The 17,981-nt window shown below is 41.4% G+C and overlaps 1 protein-coding gene across 1 annotated transcript in view; it reads right to left on the bottom strand.

Moving 5' to 3' along the window:
- Window positions 1–1,320: 1,320 nt before the first annotated feature.
- Window positions 1,321–17,981, bottom strand: part of UTP14A (UTP14A small subunit processome component) — a gene marked incomplete at its 5' end in the record, with an annotated part of 17,266 nt that continues 605 nt past the window's right edge. Inside the window, 10 exons of the mRNA XM_080991376.1 lie at window positions 1,321–3,777; window positions 4,596–4,695; window positions 4,788–4,978; window positions 7,235–7,584; window positions 12,092–12,389; window positions 13,541–13,618; window positions 13,730–13,853; window positions 15,146–15,240; window positions 15,363–15,482; window positions 17,932–17,979. Coding sequence (XP_080847502.1) covers window positions 3,457–3,777; window positions 4,596–4,695; window positions 4,788–4,978; window positions 7,235–7,584; window positions 12,092–12,389; window positions 13,541–13,618; window positions 13,730–13,853; window positions 15,146–15,240; window positions 15,363–15,482; window positions 17,932–17,979 — 1,725 coding nt within the window. The 3' untranslated portion in view covers window positions 1,321–3,456. The remainder of the gene's footprint in view (window positions 3,778–4,595; window positions 4,696–4,787; window positions 4,979–7,234; window positions 7,585–12,091; window positions 12,390–13,540; window positions 13,619–13,729; window positions 13,854–15,145; window positions 15,241–15,362; window positions 15,483–17,931; window positions 17,980–17,981) is intronic.

The raw sequence follows: 17,981 nt of genomic DNA, 5'->3' as shown, positions 1-17,981 counted from the left end.
ATGATCAGAAACAGAAATGCATCTGAATACCAGCTGCTGGAAGCTGCAGGAGGTGAAAGTGCTATTGTGCTTATGTCCTGCTTGCAAGCTTCTCACAGGCATCTGCTTGGACACTATGAGAACAAGATGGTAGACTAGGTGGGTCACTGGTCTGATCCAGTTGGGCTATTCTTACAATCTCAACATGCATGTTTTTAAATATGCAAATAGCAGCCTCCAGACCATGGGAATCGGAGAGGAGTTGGATCCTACCGTGCCTTGTGTGGTCCTGCCAAAAAAAAGTGTGTTCCTGAAACTATTTGCATTGAGATAAAAGCTTCCATTGGTACAAAGAGCAGCTCACATCCCATGCAACCAATAGCTTCTGGCAGGTGATTTCCATTGGGACCATGGGCCTGTGTAGGGTTAATCTTCCTCTCCAGGTCCTAAATCATGGGTAAGCAACCTAAGGCCCAGGGGCTGGATGCAGCCCAATCGCCTTCTAAATCTGGCCCATGGACGGTCTGGGAATCAGCGTGTTTTTACATGAGTAGAATGTGTCCTTTTATTTAAAATGCATCTCTGGGTTATTTGTGGGGCATAGGAATTCGTTATCCCCTCCCCCCCCAAAAAATATAGTCCGGCCCCCCACAAGGTCTGAGTGACAGTGGACCAGCCCCCTGCTGAAAAAGTTTGCTGACCCCTGTCCTAAATGCTACAGGCATTAACTTGGTTGTGTGAATCATGTAACTCTGGGCATCAAACAAATGTGGACATGCTCTAACATCCTTTCATGCAGCACTCTTGCTGTCCCCAACCTCCCTTGTGTGTAGCAAGAAAGGTCTGCTGGGCTTTTTTATAACTTCTGTTTTCTTGAACATAGAACATCTCACATTGAGGACTCTGATATACCTTTCCCACTTAACATTGGGCACACTGCACCTTGGGAGTGGGGCTGCCATGCAAACCCCTGCTTTTGCCCTTGGATACAGAGTTTGAGAGTTCAGGCAAATACCTGAACACTCCTTATCTCTATAGCAGGCTGTTCATATGTTGCAGCAGGGGCAATGGAAACACGTAGCATGACAGTGCTGATCTGCAAAATATTCTTTCAGTCTTTAGAGCCAACACAGGAACAATTTGCCATAGAAGTGTCATTTGTAATTATTTGTATTCTGCACTCTCACTCTCATTTCTGCTTATAAGGTGTAGTTGTTTTCTACACACACATGCACACAATTAACAAGCATTTTAAATGTGCAAATATTAATAGGAAGCTTTCAGCACCAATTCTTAGATTTGCACCTCAGGAAGTCACAACAACAACAATCCCACACATGATGCAATCAAATGTAGAAGTTTTATTGGAGATAAATACATGTTAATAGCTTTATTTCCCTTGAGCTTGTTGAAGTAGCAGTATATTTATAGTTTTTCCCCATAGTAGGTTGAATAGAGTATGGCAATTAATCTTGGAAGAGATGAACAAACCCAACTGCATTATTTTTAAAGTAATTTGCTTACGAAAAAGAGCCAGGTATTAAATATATTTTTCAATACAAGCTTGCACTTTTAAGCCAACCAACCTTGTCACCAAATTCATGACTAGTAGACCTATGTCTTCACATTGAATACCCTATCCCATCTTCCCTTCTCTCCCTCCAACAAAACACAACTGGCTGAACTCACAGACAGCTAGCTTCTTCAGTTAAGTGGAAGCTAAACACTAGAATAAACTCCAGTTGGCCTCAAAAAGCTAAATGCTGGAAATCTGGTGATGGGTCTGTCACTTGCCTCATGATATACGCGCATATGGGCTGTTGAGTTATCAGGAGAAAATGACATTGAAAATTTGACATTGAGGGAACAACTGGCAAGTTGTATTTTGTTAAATTTGTTTATTGATTTCTCAAAAAACAAATAACACTTATTTAAAAAGACAGGGTGGTGGTGACGTCATCTGCGCAACGGTCAGACTTACCCTCTCAATTTATTTGCTGATTATATCGCACTGATGATCTCTGATCCAGATTAATCACTGTCAGAGGCCAACAGGGAGATGGAAAGAATATGGTGAAATTGCTGGGCTATCTCTGAACAAGTAGTTGTGTTTTAGTTTATCCTGTGAATTGTGATACATTCAAAGTGATCACAGGCTTTAAGATCTGTCCACAGCATGTAAAATATCTAGGAATTCTTGGGTAAAGCTCGATAAAAGTATTTTTTTACCATTACTAAAGATACTGTTAAAGACCGTAAGTAATAGGCCCAAGTTAAACCTATCATGAATGGTAAGAGCGTCATCGGTAAAAATGACGGTATTACAAAAATTGTTTTCATTTCAGACTATTCCTATTTGTATATTGATCGAAACTCTTAAAATTATTGGTAAGGTTTGTCCATTAAGGCAAAAGACCTAAGATTGACAGTGATTTACCAACACTTCCAGAAGTATAATGATGCGGCTCATCTACAAAATGCAATTAGAATGATAATATGCAATACAAACCTATGCTTTTCAAAATACTCAGCCAACTAACAATTGGACAACATGATCATGTAAAATGGCTGTGGGAAACTGATTTAGCATAGAAAGTGAAGATGTGGATTGGAATAATTTATGGGCCAAAAACCCTCAGCATTAGTCTCAACTCATATATGAGTGATTACATTTAAGCTGTTACATAAATGGCATCTGACACCACTAACATGCAGCTATAGTAATAAATCATTATCATACTTGTGTTTGTAAGCTTGCAATACAATTGGTACAATGTTCCACATGTGACTTATGTACATCCTTTTGGTAAAAGGTGTTCACAGGGTGGGGGGAGGAAGCCACATCAAGGGGCAACATGCAGATTGCACATCAAGTTTAGGACTGTTAACCATTTAAAGGGAAGATCAGCTTAATTTCAACTGCAGCAATAAAACTACTAACACATTTGTAAAGCTGAGCAGGGTCTGGTACGGTTTCAAATTGGACAAGGGATCGCGTGTTGAGATTCCTGCATTGCAGGGGGTTAGACTAGGTCACCCTCGGAGATCCCTTCAAACTCTACTGTTCCACAGTTTAATACAAATGGTTAATAGATTCACTTTCCACTTGGTGGCACAGAAATGGAAGAGACTGGATCATTCACAGAATTCTGTGTGGAAGCAAGATGCACAGACAATTTCCCTTACTGGAAAAACGAACAAGGACTGAACAGCACAGAAGACATAGATGTCTGAAACTTGTCATCCTTTCATTGGGTTTTCAAAATGATAACCCTGATGACCGGCATCCACCTAATTCACTCAATGGACTCTGGCAGAATTTAATAAACTGATTTGTTCCATGGGAATAAATGGAGGGAGGGAGAGAGGGATGGGAAACGAAGACATTTGTTGTATGTGTTTCTGTGTTATATACTGAAAATCAATAAAATTGACTGAAGAAAATAAGAAGACAACAACGCCAGTTAGCCCAAGGAGTCAGGCCTGTATGGCAGAGTCCCTGTAGGACTTAGCTCCGCCGACCCTTCCTCTTTGAGGCATGGCGTGGGTGATGATTGTGGGGTGACAATGACAGTGCCAAATCCGGCTCCCTTCCCATGCCGTTTGCCTTTCCACTTTGCAGAGCAGCTCACTGTCCTCAGCACTGATGGGCCGGATGATGTGGCCAGGCTTGGTGACAATGTGAGGAGCTGTCAGACGCTGGAAAGCACGCTGGGTGTTCCAAGTGGGGCCCATGGGTGCTTGGATGCTGCGTTCAAATTGCTTGCTGTTCTCAAAGGGGAAGGGCAGCTGGCTCACCTGCAGTGTAGTGAAGAAGTAGTTTAACGGCACCCTGAAAGTGGAAGGCTAGGAACAACACACAGCTAAGCAGGCAGTTCCTGGGAGTGAGGGGGCACGTGCACAAAGCCTTGGTGAGCTGCTTGCATTTTATTATTTTGTAGTTGCAACCTGCTCTGTCAAACCTTCAGGCAGATAAAACAATCCTTATAAAAAATACCAAAGAAAGGAATTGCTGTCAGGTACATAGGACAGGCAGTGATCATTTTCTGCACATCTGATTGTAGCCTGGCCTCTGACATGCATGCTGCTTTGGCCCCGTAACAGGGCAGAACAGGCTTCTGCGCAACTGCTGACGCGTACGATAACCCAGAACACAACCCCCATGCAAACAGGGTGTTGCCTGTACATACCCAATCAAGTACCTAGGAATTTGCCTTATAACAGGTTGGACTATTTATCCATCTGTCCCCAGAACTGTCTACTTCTCAGCAATCCACGCAGACCTCTTTCCCATCACTTCATCCTTTTAAACTGGCGAGGCAGGGGATGGAAGCTGGGACTTTCTGCACGCAGCGCAGATGCTCTCCTGCCTGAGCTATAGTCTTTCCTCAGTTAAATTCACAGAGTTTAATTACATTCCTGCATTGCAGGGAGTTGGACTAGATGACCCTTGAGGTCCCTTCCAACTCTATAATTAAGAAGAAGAATAAATCAATTCTAACATCTTAGAATTTTTATGATTCTAAGAACATTTATACTGCATCTTCTTTCCCCCACATTGTTTCTGCAGGTGAAAGCGTGAACGGCAGTCTCCCAGGCCAGAGTGATAAACTCACCTGATGCACCGCTGCTGAAATATTGCGCTGTTCACTCAGGATAACATTGGGCAGGTGCCTGTCTTTCCTTGGGGGCCCAGCTGCTGGTTTGATAAGGAACCTAGAGGGCAAAAAAGAAAAGGAAGAAGGGAGGTGAAGAAGCAGGTGACAGCTGGCAGTGACAGACCACTAAGCTTCCGCCCTGAAACATACCGTCTCTTCTTCATCTTACTCGGCTGTAGTCCCGCGCCTCCCCACTCGCCCCATCCTGGAAGCACCAGATTGATAACTTTCGGTTTGCTGTTCTGCTCTGCCCGACGCTTTTCTTTCATAAAGTCGGCAACGACGTTGTCACTTGCAAAGGCCTCCCGGATCACCTGTCGCTGGTCTTTGCCCATCTCTAGCTGCAAGGGAGAAAAAGATCAGCAGGCAGGTGGACATGGAGTCTCACAGGATTTCCAGACAATAGGTAACTAAAACAGGAAGAGTATAATCTAACAGTGACCTTGATGCTCAATTGGAAATGTAATTGTTTTACGGAAAGTGCTGTTTAAGCTTTCTTGAAGACCCTGCTGGAGCCAAAAGACAGGTGTACAATGAACGAAGAGAACAGACAAATGAGTCTCCTCCCCACTTTGCATCCTTAACCAACAAGGAGCAAGATACTGCTGAGTGGCACGGAACTGCATCCAATGAAAGATCATTTGAGGAGATTGCTGAATTGCTTCTGCTCACAGAGTCTGACTCAGTGCAGGGATTTGGAGCAGGAAGGAATTTCTCTGCCCAGAGGTCTGTCCAGGAGCTCTGGTGTTTGGATTTTAAAACACCTCCTTCCCTTTCCCAGCAGCATGTGACTCAGCTCGCTTGCAAGAATTCTCTGGAGCAGTTCGGTCCTCGAATACTTTCCTGTAATACACAAGCTGTCTGCTTAAGACATGCTGGCATGATTTAAACTAAATGACAAAGCATGCTTTGTCACATTGCAGCCCACCCCAATGTGCCCCCTCCCCAAAACTGATGGACTCCAATTCCCATCATCCCCAGGTAGCAAAACCAATGCTTACAGATAATGGGAGCCATAGTCAAACACCACCTGGAAGGCTGATCAGATAATAATACATTTGCATAACAAGAGACTCTTAATCTCAGGGTTGTGGGTTTGAGCCCCATGTTGGGCAAGAGTCCTGCACTGCAGGGGGTTGGATTAGATTACCCTCATGGTTCCTTCCATGCTTCCTTCCGATGATTCTATTAGCGTCAGTGTGCTGCTGCTGTCCCTTTCCTCTCTCCCTTCTTTATGTGAAAGGAGCTTGAAATCACCTGATTGTAAGCTCTGGACAGTTCCCTGTTATGTCTGCACTTGTGGAACAGAAATTTGTTTTATCTGCTGCTCATTAAAAAATAAACCAGCATATTGAAGACACCTAACCACAGTTCCTCAAGTTTGGACTTAACAGGGAACTGTGATTAATTCAAAAGTGAAAGCATAATAATGTCCCCTTGGTTATACAGTGGAACCTTGGTTTCCAAATGCCTCCGTTGTCGTATGTTTCAGTTCTCAAACACTGAAAACCCATAAGTAAATGCTTCCGTTTTTGAACGCTTTTCGGAACCCAAATGTGCAATGCGGCTTCCGCTGAGTGGAAGAAGCTCTTGAAACCAATGGGAAGCTGTGCCTCGGTTTTCAAAAAAGCGAATGGATTTCGTCTGAGAACCAAGGTACCATTCTATTGTTAGTTACTCCTATTTAATGTCTTCTCTAGGCATAGCATATAAATTGTACTAATGTTAATAGCCTAGTTTTTGTTTTTTGTAATTGCTGTTGTTGATATTTAGGTGCTTTCACCAGGTTATTATTCTTAATACTCTATATGTATGTATGTATGTATGTATGTATGTATGTATGTATATATGTATATGTATATATATACACACACAATGTGTATGCATTCAAATAAAAACATTTTTTAAAAAGGGGTAAAGTAGACGCTTTCAGCCTCCTCTTATATATGTGGAGGAGTGCATGAGCCTCAGGTTTCTTCTTCTAACAACAAACCCTAATTTGCCATTCATTTCTGAACTGGGCCAGCCTTCTCTGAAAAAGCTAATCTGTGAAGGCAATGATTGGCTTTCTCATACAATGAGACAGTTGGTCCTTTTAGCTCAGTGCTGGCTCTCCAATAACTCTAGGCAAATACGGCTTCTAGTTCTGCTACCCAAAATCAGTTTTTAATGAGAAACAAAACAAGGAATGAACCAAAGCTCTTCTACATGTGATGGAAGGGGAACCTGTGGACCTCCTGATGTTATTGGACTACAACTACCCTTAGCATCGTTGGCTATGCTAACTGGAGCTGATGGGTGTTGACTAATGACATCTGGAGGGCCACAGCCCCGCCCCATCCCTAATGTAAAGCATGCTCTCTACCATCGGTCTCTTCCCTGATGCACTGGGATCAGGCTCCCTGCAGCTGGAAAACAAACACGCCAAGGAGATTAAACCTTCTCCCTGACATACTAGCTTTCTCCCATTGGGGAGCTTTCAAAGATGAATGCTTCTCACGCCGTTAGCCTGAAGGGGCACAGTGTAAGTAAAGCATTAGCACTTAGCTCTTCCAGATCCATGGAACCCCTGATTAGCCCCTCCTAATGGTGCTCACCTCATCCTGTACAGCAGAAGGCAAAAACGGACACTGAATGGGACGAAGTGGCTGAGCCAGCACTGCCTTCAGATCAATCAGAGCCTTGCGCTTGGCTTTCTTCTTGGAGCTCTGGGTCTTGCCACCTTTGGGCGATGACTCAGCTTCCGGAGGCTGCTGAAGTTCAGCACCGTTGACTTCTGGCATTCCGTTTTCCAGTGGGACTTCCTCTGTCTCTATGGCCTCCATATCCTCTAAGGTACGAAGCCGTTCCAGCTTCTCATTCAGGAGCGGCCCCTCCGGCACAGGGCTTGGAGGTGCTGGTAAAAGCACGTCCGTCATCTTGGGCATCGCTTCCTCACTGTTAAGACCTGAAGCAAGAACACGACACAAATTAACATAGACTCTGAAGGGCACTGCTGGATCAGACACCACTCTAGCCCAGCATCCTGCAAGGTAGGAAAACCAAGGCTCTCTTTCCGTTGCTGCTCTTTAGCAACTGGTACTCAAGGGTACACTGCCTTGGGATGTGGATGCTCCATATTGCCATCATGGTTAATATCGGCAGACCCAAAATTTCCACTAATCAACTTTTTGGAATACATCACCCCCCCCCCCAGCAAGCATACTCAGGCATATCGTTTTAATACATTCAATTTTATTTCTATTTATTTTGAGTTTTAAAATAAATGTTGACCTGTTTTTGCATTTGTCAGTATATTTAAAAGAAATATTTCAGTTTGTGCTTTCTAAAACTGTGTGGAGATTTAAGCAGTCAAGTAAGCAGTATGCAAACTTCTGTCAACTAGCTAAATAAAATGATTGCTTCTTACAGCAGTCAAAATATACTTTCCCCCCCTGAAGGAAACACACATAGCAAACAAAGACAAAATAATTCTGGTTAATAAAAAAAAATTAGGAATGGATTTTATTTCAGCAGACAATGCTAAAAGACGTAGTGTAGTATTTTACATTAAACCTGCACTTGAACCCAAGCTAATTCAAAAAGACAATAAAGGGAGGATTCTAGTGGTACAAATCAAAGTCCAAGGAGAAAAGATAGTATTGGTGGGATATATGCACCAAATGAAAATAAATCAAAATTCTTTCAAAAATTGGAAACAGATCTTTTGGAGATTGCAGATGAGAAGGTAATACTAATGGGAGATCTGACTGGGGTACCATCGTTAGAGATGGACAGAACAATTAGGAAAAAACACACTAAAGCAGGTAGGCTACCCAATACTTTTTTTGATATGACAGAGGCATTGAATTTAATAGATATCTGGAGAATAAAACATGTGTTTGATAAACAGTTCACCTTTTTCACATGTATATGGCAGTAGTGCCAGACTGGATGCAGTTTGGATTTCAAAAGAATTAGAATCAAAAGTTTTAAAAATTGAAATAGATCCCAGAACATTGTCGGATCATAGTCCTATAATAATGGAAATTCTGAAAGAAAGTTAATCCACCTTTAGATGGAGATTGAATGAGGATCTATTAGATGATAAAATCTTGTTAGAAAAGGCAAACAAGGTTCTGGGAGATTACTTTGAATTAAATCTTAATAATGGAACCTGGCTGCAAACAGTATGGGACACTAACAAATAAGTCATGAGGGGACTGTTTATACAACAAAACTCAATTAAGAAAAAGGCAAGAGAAAACAAAAAGAAAGAAATTTTAGATGAAATTTCAGAGAAAGAAAAAGAATTAATAAAAAAACCAAATAAAGACACGGTTAAACAGCCAATTAAACTATTACAAATTCAATACTCACTGCTGATTAATGAGGAAATAAGTTGGAAAATTAAAAGGATGAAACAAAAGTATTTTGAACATGCCAACAAGCCAGGGAAATTACTGACATGGCAAATGAGGAAAAGTGAGCAAAAAATATATATAAATAAGATAAAACATAATGGTAAGGTCACTGACAAACCAAAGGAAATAAGGGAAGACTTCATTAAGTACTTTACAGATCTTTACAAAAAAGGAATTGAAAAGAAGACACTGATGGAAGAATATATAAAAAGCAGCACTCTCCCAAAAATAAAAGATGAAAAACAGATACTATTAAATGGCGAAATAACATCGCAGGAAATATTAGATGCAATAAATCAAGCAAAGACAGACAAATGCCCAGGACCAGATGGAATTTCAGCAAAGTATTATAAAAAATTAAATGAACAGCTTGTGATTCCCTTAAAAGATATGATAAATGAGATTTTAAAAACAGGGGAAGTCCCAGAAACATGGAAAGAGGCCTATATAACATTAACACCAAAACAAGATTCAGATATAACATTCGTAAAAAATTATAGGCCCATCTCACTATTAAACGATTACAAACTGTTTGCATATATCCTTGCTAACAGAATGAAAAGTTCTTTGGAAGAACATTTACATCAAGACCAAGCAGGATTTCTTCCAGGTAGACAAATGAAAGAGATTATCAGAAACATTTTAAACATAATTGAATACCTGGAAGTACAAAATGAAAAACAAGCAGCATTGATGTTTATAAATGCAGAAAAAGCATTTCTTGGGACTTCATGAAAAAGTTCTTGAAAAAATGGAATTTGGAGTAAAATTTAGCAAGGGAATAGATATTCAGAACAGAATGCAAAATTGATTATTAACCAGGTGATAACAAACCAATGTAAAATACAAAAAGGAACTAGACAAGGATGTCCATTATCACCGCTTTTGTTCATTCTGGTCCTGGAGGTTCTGGCAAGGAATATTAGAATGGATAAAGAAGGAGCAGGAATAAGAATAAAGAAAAATGAACATAAATTGAAAGCCTTCGTGGACAATTTGGTTATTACTGTAGAAGATCCAAAGAATTCTCTCGCTAGAGTAATAGAAAAAATTCAAAAGTTTGGACAAGTGGCAGGTTTTAAACTTAATAAAAACAAAACAAAACTGTTAGCTAACCCAGAAATATTACCTCAGGTTAAGAAGTTTGCTTCAGGATGAGAAGAGAAATCATGCAGCGGCGCAGCAGCAGGAGGCCCCATTAGCTAAAGTGGTGCTTCAGGTTAAGAACAGTTTCAGGTTAAGAACAGACCTCCAGAACGAATTAAGTTCTTAACCCGAGGTACCACTGTATTTACAAAGACAATTATGAAAATTTTTTGGAATGAAATAAAAAGGAATTTGGAAATATGGAATAGGATGAACCTCTCTTTTTTAGGATGAATTGCTGCCATAAAAATGAATGTATTGCCAAAAATACTGTTCCTTTTTCAGACAATACCGATAATAAGTAATAATGCTTGCTTCAAAAAATGGCAGCAAGATATTTCAAAATTTATCTGGAATGGGAAAAGGCCAAGAATAAAGCACAAAATACTTGCAGACTTACAACAGTGAAGAGACTTTTCTCTTCCAGATTTTAAAATTTACTATGAAGCAGCGTGCCTTATTTGGATTCGGGATTGGATTAAATTGGAAAAAGAGGAGGCAATAGACTTAGAAGGACACGACAACAGATTCGGTTGGCATTCATATCTGTGGTATAGAAAAGCAAAGGTACACAAAGGATTCCACAATCGCATAATCAGAAAGTCCCTGATAAGGGTATGGGAAAAATACAAAGAATTACTGGAATCCAAAACCCTGTGGTGGTTGTCACCTATTGAAGCATTATCACTTAAAACATTAACAATGAAAGGAATATGGCCAACATATAGAGATTTATTAGTAGAACAAAAAGGAAAGTGGAAATTGAAAGATTACGATGAGATAAAGGAACACCTTCAGAGTTGGTTGCATTATAGGCATTAATGAAATCTTCACGGAAGATAACAAGAGAGGATTCACTTACACAGTTTCCAAATTCCAAAAGGATATCATAGATGATAATTCTAAATTGTTAAAGGAGGCGTCTAATATTCTGTTGGAATGGGAAACTAAAGACCAAGTGGGCACAGAACATAGGTCATAACATACAATTTGAGGATTGGATAAGGCTTTGGAAAGTGAACTTGAAATTTACGGATTGTATATTGTTGAAAGAGAATTATATGAAAATGATGTACAGGTGGTACTTTACACCATTAAAACTGGCCAAAATGTACAAAACAGAACAAAAGAACTGTTGGAGATGTAAAGAAGGGAAAAGTACATTTTATCACATGTGGTGGGATTGTAAGATTTTTTTAAAAAAATTGGGCAATGATATATAATGAATTGAAAAAAATGTTTAAAATAACCTTTGTCAAAAAAACAGAAGCCTTTTTGTTAGGTATTCTAGGACAAGAAACGTTGAAGAAAAATCGGACATTATTCATGTACGCTACCTATGGGAGCAAGAATCCTAATAGCACAAAACTGGAAGACTGGAGAAATACCATCTAAAGAACAATGGCAAGAAAAATTGATGAACTATGCAGAACTGGCAAAATTAACAGCCAAACTGTGTGAAAAGGACAACACTGACTTTTGAAAAGAATGGGAACCCTTTACAACATACTTGTAGAAACAAGAAAAAAACATAGACTCGTTGGCAGGATTTAAATAAACATTCACAACTTTATTTACAGATAACAAGAAATATAATTAGTGATAACAAAACATTATGTATAAACAGAATGTAACAAACCAGAAATAGAAGTTGGGAGAAGTCAACAGGGAGGGGGAAAACTAGAAAATGGATGTTAAATGATGATATTGAATAATTGTTATGAGAAAAGAAAATTATTATTATTATTATTATTATTAATAATAATAATAATATTGTATCCTGAATATACAGCCTATCGTTTTCACTGGATGACCCTGCCCTGGTATTATACAAGGAATAAAAGCACATTATCTGTTCATTTCCCCCCACACCACGCATTGTTTTATGGCCCTGGCCCTGCTGACCTGCAACAAAGCCTTGCAGCAAAGTCTCCTCCTTGGTTGCAGGTGGCTCCGTCTCTTCGTCACTCTCTTCGCTGTCTTCTGGTGCAGCTGGAAGGTCCTCCTTGGGCTCTGCATGGGGCCGTCCCAACATCCAGGGGTTGTCTGGATCCAGCCCAGCAGGCCTCTCATTGACAACACTTGGCACGAGATCCCCCTCTGCGTCAGTGTCGTTGCCACCTTCCTCGCTATCGGATGCCGGGCGTACTTTCTGGGTCAGTTCTTTGTTCCGGGCCAGCTGCTCCTGCATGGCTTGCCTAGCCTAGAAAAGCAGGCAGGCAATAGCATTTACTTGCAGACCTTAGGCTTACAAAAGCTATTCTTCGCTTCTTCACTAGAACTCTCCCAGGTCCAGCCAACCCCCAAAGCCAGGTGCAGAGTAGAGCCTTTGAATAGGGTTGCCATACGTCTGGAATTTCCTGGACATATCCGGAATACTGCAGTTGGAAGCAGTGTCCAGCTGGAAATCAGCAGCATGTCTGGGAAAATCTGGACGTATGGTAACTCATGTCAGCAGTGTCATTTTTGCCTATTTTCCATAAAATAGCTAAAAAAATGTCTGTCACACACATACACACAGCTCAAAAACTCTGGCAAAAAAAAAACAACCAGCCAAAATCTCAACAACTTTTGTGTCCAGATTTTCACTTTTTGAAATATGACAACTCTACCTTTGAAGGTGGCGCCATATGCAAAATGGAGGCTTAGGGGGAGGATCCCAAAAGTCAACATGGATACTGGGATGGTTTGCATAGACAAACCTGTTTCTGTATTATTTCAGATAAGAGCTTGAACGGTCTGGTGCTGGAGGATTCTTTTTGACACAGCTGTTGCTAAACAATCAGAAGTCAGAAACCCTTACTGATCTACTGCAAACTGTCCAACAATCTACCAGTAGATTGTAGATCTATCTTTGGCCCTCCCCTGACTTATAGTATCCCATGTTTTCAGCAACAAGGGGACCAGCAAAGCATACACCCATCTAATAACCACCCCGGAAGCAAGTAAAATATTTAACAGCCCAACTTACAATAATTCACTACTATTTCCTCCCCCTCCCAAGTAAGAATTTCAAACAATACTCTCCAGAGAAAGTCAATTTCCCAGGAGAAAGGGTATGAATTGCAACTGGCCAGAAAATGTTTTGCCATCTGTTTTTGGCTTTGGATGTAAATCCACCAAATGGCAGGAAGGCAAGCGGACAAAAGAAAGGCCTTTTGTCACCCACTTGCAAATGTTGTTAAAGGTGCTCTAAAAACCACTTCTATGGGAAAAGCCTGATATTTTCAGCCAACCCTTTTCTGGAAGCTACGTTTCAGCTCGATCAAATCTCTCAAGCACCTGCCTTGGTTTAATTACATGTTAAGAGCGGGTTTTGGCTGATAAAGCCTCCTCGCTCCACACGTCTCTCACCTCTAAGTTGTACTTTGCCATGAGGACTGTAGATTTGGCCCACTTGCCCTTGTTCTGGTGTTTCAGGCTCATCCTCTCCTGCACAGAGAAATAAGGCAAAATGTCACGATGGTGGAGTACAGTAAGAGAGCACCCTCCACTAGGCAGAGGGGCCTCATCTCGGTACCACAGGAAGAGGGCTGCACTCACCTCAATACGCGCTTTCTCAATTTTAGCTAGCTCTTCTAGAGCTGCCTCAGGGTTAGTTTTCCGCAACGTCTCGAATTCTTTCAGCACCTTGTGTTTCCTGATCTTCCTAAGCATCCTGTGATACCTTCAGGAAGAGGAAGATAGAAATGTCAGAGGCTTGAATAGCCAGGCCAGAGGGAAAGGACACACAGCTAACTGACATCATTGCCAACTCCTGATTCAAGGGAGGCAATAGAGCTGGTGTGTAGAACCTGTTTGCCTATTGGCAGTGCTTGTTGAGGCTGATGGGAATTGTAGTTCAAAAACATCTGGAGGGCCAGAGCCTGCAGCAGAGAGTCAGTGAAGTGGTTAGAGAAGGGACAAGAAAACTGTGACTTTAAATGTTGCTGCCCTCCCCTCAACTTCAGCCAGCACAACCAATGGCCAGGGATGATAGGGGTTGGAATCCAGCAACTTATTGAGGGCTACTAGTTACCCACCCCTTGTTTGGAGTATCAGCCTAGGACCAGAAAGTCTCAGTTTCAAATCCCTGCTAGCTGTCTAGCTCAATGGGTCACCCTGACTGAGTCAATGTCTCTGCCTTACCCACCTCGCAGGATAAAGATAAAATGGGCATGGGAATGTTGAGAGAGAGGGGGAGAGCAATGTATACCATCTTCTCGAGACATCATTGAAAGAAAAGTGTAAAAAATAAACAAACAGAGCCCACACCTGTTGGGGAACAGAGAAACCATGCATGGGGCTGCATGTTTTCATTTTGCGTGCACAGGGATTTGAATCTGTTTCTAACATACTCCAAATGTTATTTACTATTATTATTTTTTTAAAAAAATTAAATTCTAAATTTTTAAAAATTACATTTATGTCTTGCCCTTCCCTCCCAAAGGAGTCCAGTGTAGCAAGTCGCAAGATGTCTAGTCCTTTGTGGGCTGCAAGGAACTGAACAGGGCTCATCCACAAAAGTGAGAAGAGGACTTTTCCCACCCAGCCTCATTTCTTTTAGGCAGCCAACTTAAAAAGGTGAAGGTAGGTGGGATGGCTGCTCACAAATTTTCTCCAACTTAAGTCAGCTGATCAGCACTTACAGCAATGCCTGCTTTGGGCAGGGATCAGTTGATCAAGAACTCTGTAGTGCAGCCAATCCCTGCAAGCCTTGCTGTCACGACCAATCATCTGATCAGGACTAACAGCAAGCCTTTCTTGGAACAGGAACAACTGGGAGCATACCTTGCAGCTTCCCAATTCTTCTTCCACAGCCATGTCTTTACCTGCCCCCACACCCAATGTAAAATTTGATATCAGGTATGGAGCAGGTAACTGTGCTTGCAGGGGAGGGGGGAACGACAGTTTTGTGGTCCGCTATCAGAACTAATGGGACTGTAGGTTCCCAGCCGCTGCTCTACAACAATTGCTTACCTTTTGCTCTTGATCTTCCGCTGACGTCGTGCCTTAGCCTCGTAGTAGGACTGCAGGACTCGAGCCTTCTGGCGCTGCATACGTCGCAACTGTGCCTGGAAATGCGCACAAATGGAGAGGAGGGCTGACTGTAAAAGCTTACAGAGCAAGGCAGTGTGGGATCCAGGAGGGAGGGAGAGATGGAGAATGGGACAGAAACAGCCAGATCTAGACTCACCTCCTCCAGACTCATGGCCTGCAGCGAGGACTTCTCCTGTGGCGTCAGGAGTGGGTCCTTCACCGGCTGCTTTCCTCTGTGCAGAATATCAAAGATTTCTTGCTCCAGGGGTGTTCGTGCCTTAGAGCGGGTGGGAAGAGGGAAGGATGGACACAGAGAGGTAAGTTTCAGCTTACTCTAAAGACTAGTCCAACAAGGTTGCAAAAGGTCACTAACAAAACAGGGGACCCCCACCCCCAACCTCACAATACTTTATTTGCCAGTCTGATTTTAGGTGAAGGGATGCTACCTCTTCCTTTGCAGACTATTGCTGCCTCTGGAGACTATCTGGAAACTTGAGGCAACATAGGAACTAACGAAGTTATGAGCATGTTACATAGGTGCTTTCCCATATTCACTGGCTCCAAGTTAGTTCCAAGGCTCGGCTGGTTTTGACATTTCAAGCCCTTCTTGGCTTAGGGCTGCAGTATCTGAAGGATTGCTTCACCTCACCAGGTAAAAGGGCCTTCTCTGCAGTGGCCCCGACTTGCATAAGACCCTCTGCAAGAGGGGATTGCTTGAACTCTAATGTTGTTTTAGAACCAGGCAAAGCCTTTAAAAGGGGGGGGGGAACCCCCACAGGCATTCAAACTCTGTTTGTTTTACCCCTGAAATATTTTAGGTTGTGATTAGATGCTGTTGTTATGGTTTTAGCTTTTCTCTGTCCCTATGCAGACTGTTGTAATACTACTTTTTAGAACTTATTCTTTTATCGTACCAAAAGCATGTTAGTTATTGGCCGAGCAAAAACCATAGCAGGCAGGCAGGCCGGCAGGCAGATAGATAGATAGATAGATAGATAAATAAATAGAATGTATTATTATTTATTTGTTACATTTATACTGCACCCCTACTGAAGAACTCATGAATAATTTCTACACAACCCTCCTTTTCAAAAAAGGGAGAATACCACACCTTTCAGAGTCTTTAGTAAGGATAGGTTTTAGTTCCAATACAGACAGGAAGTTTTAAGAATGAGTGCTCTCCAAACATGTTAAGAGGGAGGGCTGCCTTGGCTGAAATGGCAAAGCTATATAAAAGAACAGGCTCATGGAGACCAAATAGCATGATAGAGGCAGGAAGAGCAGTTAAAGCAACAGAGCTTGAATGGGCACAGAAAACAGAGGGAAGTGGTTGGTTGCTACCTTTTCCTTTTCTGTTGCACTTCCCAGTTTTTAAAATGCCACATCATCTTAAGTAAAATGTAAACACTTATAAAACTTTCAGAAGGGTTACTTTTTCTTCCAGAAAAATGCACCTGTGGCTAAACTCTCTAGATTTTTCTTCAGCTGTCCTTTTAAAAGTAACTCAGAGGTATGGACCAAAGATCAGCTGGAACTGGATAGCCCATATAAGATAGTGTTACCACATAATTGCCATATATTATTTCTAGCAACAACAAAAAAGAAAATTTCAAAGCCTGTATCAATAAATTACAGTTATTAGACCTTTGCTGATTTTTTTTCCTGCTCAGTACCACTACTGGGCAAATTGTATTCTTAAACTTCAGGTTAAAGATATTGATGCAAAATTTCTCCATGACAGCTGCTTATAAATCCTGCTCCCCAATTTATCTTGATTTGTCCCACTGACTGCTTGAAGGGTTGTGCCAAATATATGGATAATGTGGACTGTTCCCAAATATTGACTGATCTTCTCTAGGACCAAATTTAATTGCCTTAACTGCCTATTGGGGTTTTTCTTACAATGAACAATTAATTCTGCCCTCTGTGGGGATGGAGCAATAGAAATCCCAAAAGGTATTCTTTTTTGTAATTTTTTTAAAGAGATGAGCAAAGCAGATTTATTCCCGTCTGACTAAAATATCCAGAAAGGTCTTTTGAGTGTTATTTAGCTTGCTTATTGGCTGATATGAATAAAACAATAACAGAAACAGTTCAGATATTCATTTCCCACAAACAAACCTTCATGAAAAATATTCTGACAGTTAAGTGTTGTATGGGCTGTTTTTCGTTTCCCTGTTTCATATACACCTGTGAACCATATCAAATTTTATGCTAGAAGTTATATGGTTTGGGGGTTTCCTTTGTTTTGAATGGGTCTGTAACTGCATAGTAAACATTGGATTGCCTAAACAACTTATATGGTATTAATCTGCACAATAAAAACAGGTAAGTGTCTCTGTAGTTCTCTTTTTTTTTTCAGAGGAGGAACTGAGAAAGCAACTTGGTAAGTTCTGCTCAAATAGGAGATTAGAGCTATGAAGCTGAATAGCTAAGTCAGAGTTCCGTCTACCAGACCACAAGCTATAGAAGCCACAGTAGATGATTGGCACACCCACATACCTCCCAGGTAGGGCTGGGAGAGAAACTGTGCCTGAAAACCCTAGAGAAACTGTTGGGCAGTCAACGCAGAAAATATTAAGTTAGATGGGACACAGCAGAAGAGCAGTTTCCTACACTCCTAGGGATATAGCTTGGCTTGAACATGAGGCAAGAGCACCGTGCAACAGCTGGGTCCAGCTCAAGCCTAATTCCTCACTTCTTGCTGAGGTCAACAAAACACCCACCTGCCATCCATTTATCACTTCCTCAATGGCCGCGACAGTCACTTTCTCCT

Source organism: Podarcis pityusensis, assembly GCF_964106645.2.
Source record: "Podarcis pityusensis genome assembly, chromosome: Z".
Classification (NCBI taxonomy): Eukaryota; Metazoa; Chordata; class Lepidosauria; order Squamata; family Lacertidae; genus Podarcis; species Podarcis pityusensis.
Note: the sequence above shows the minus strand (reverse complement) of the source record. Positions and strands in the feature narration are given on the sequence as shown.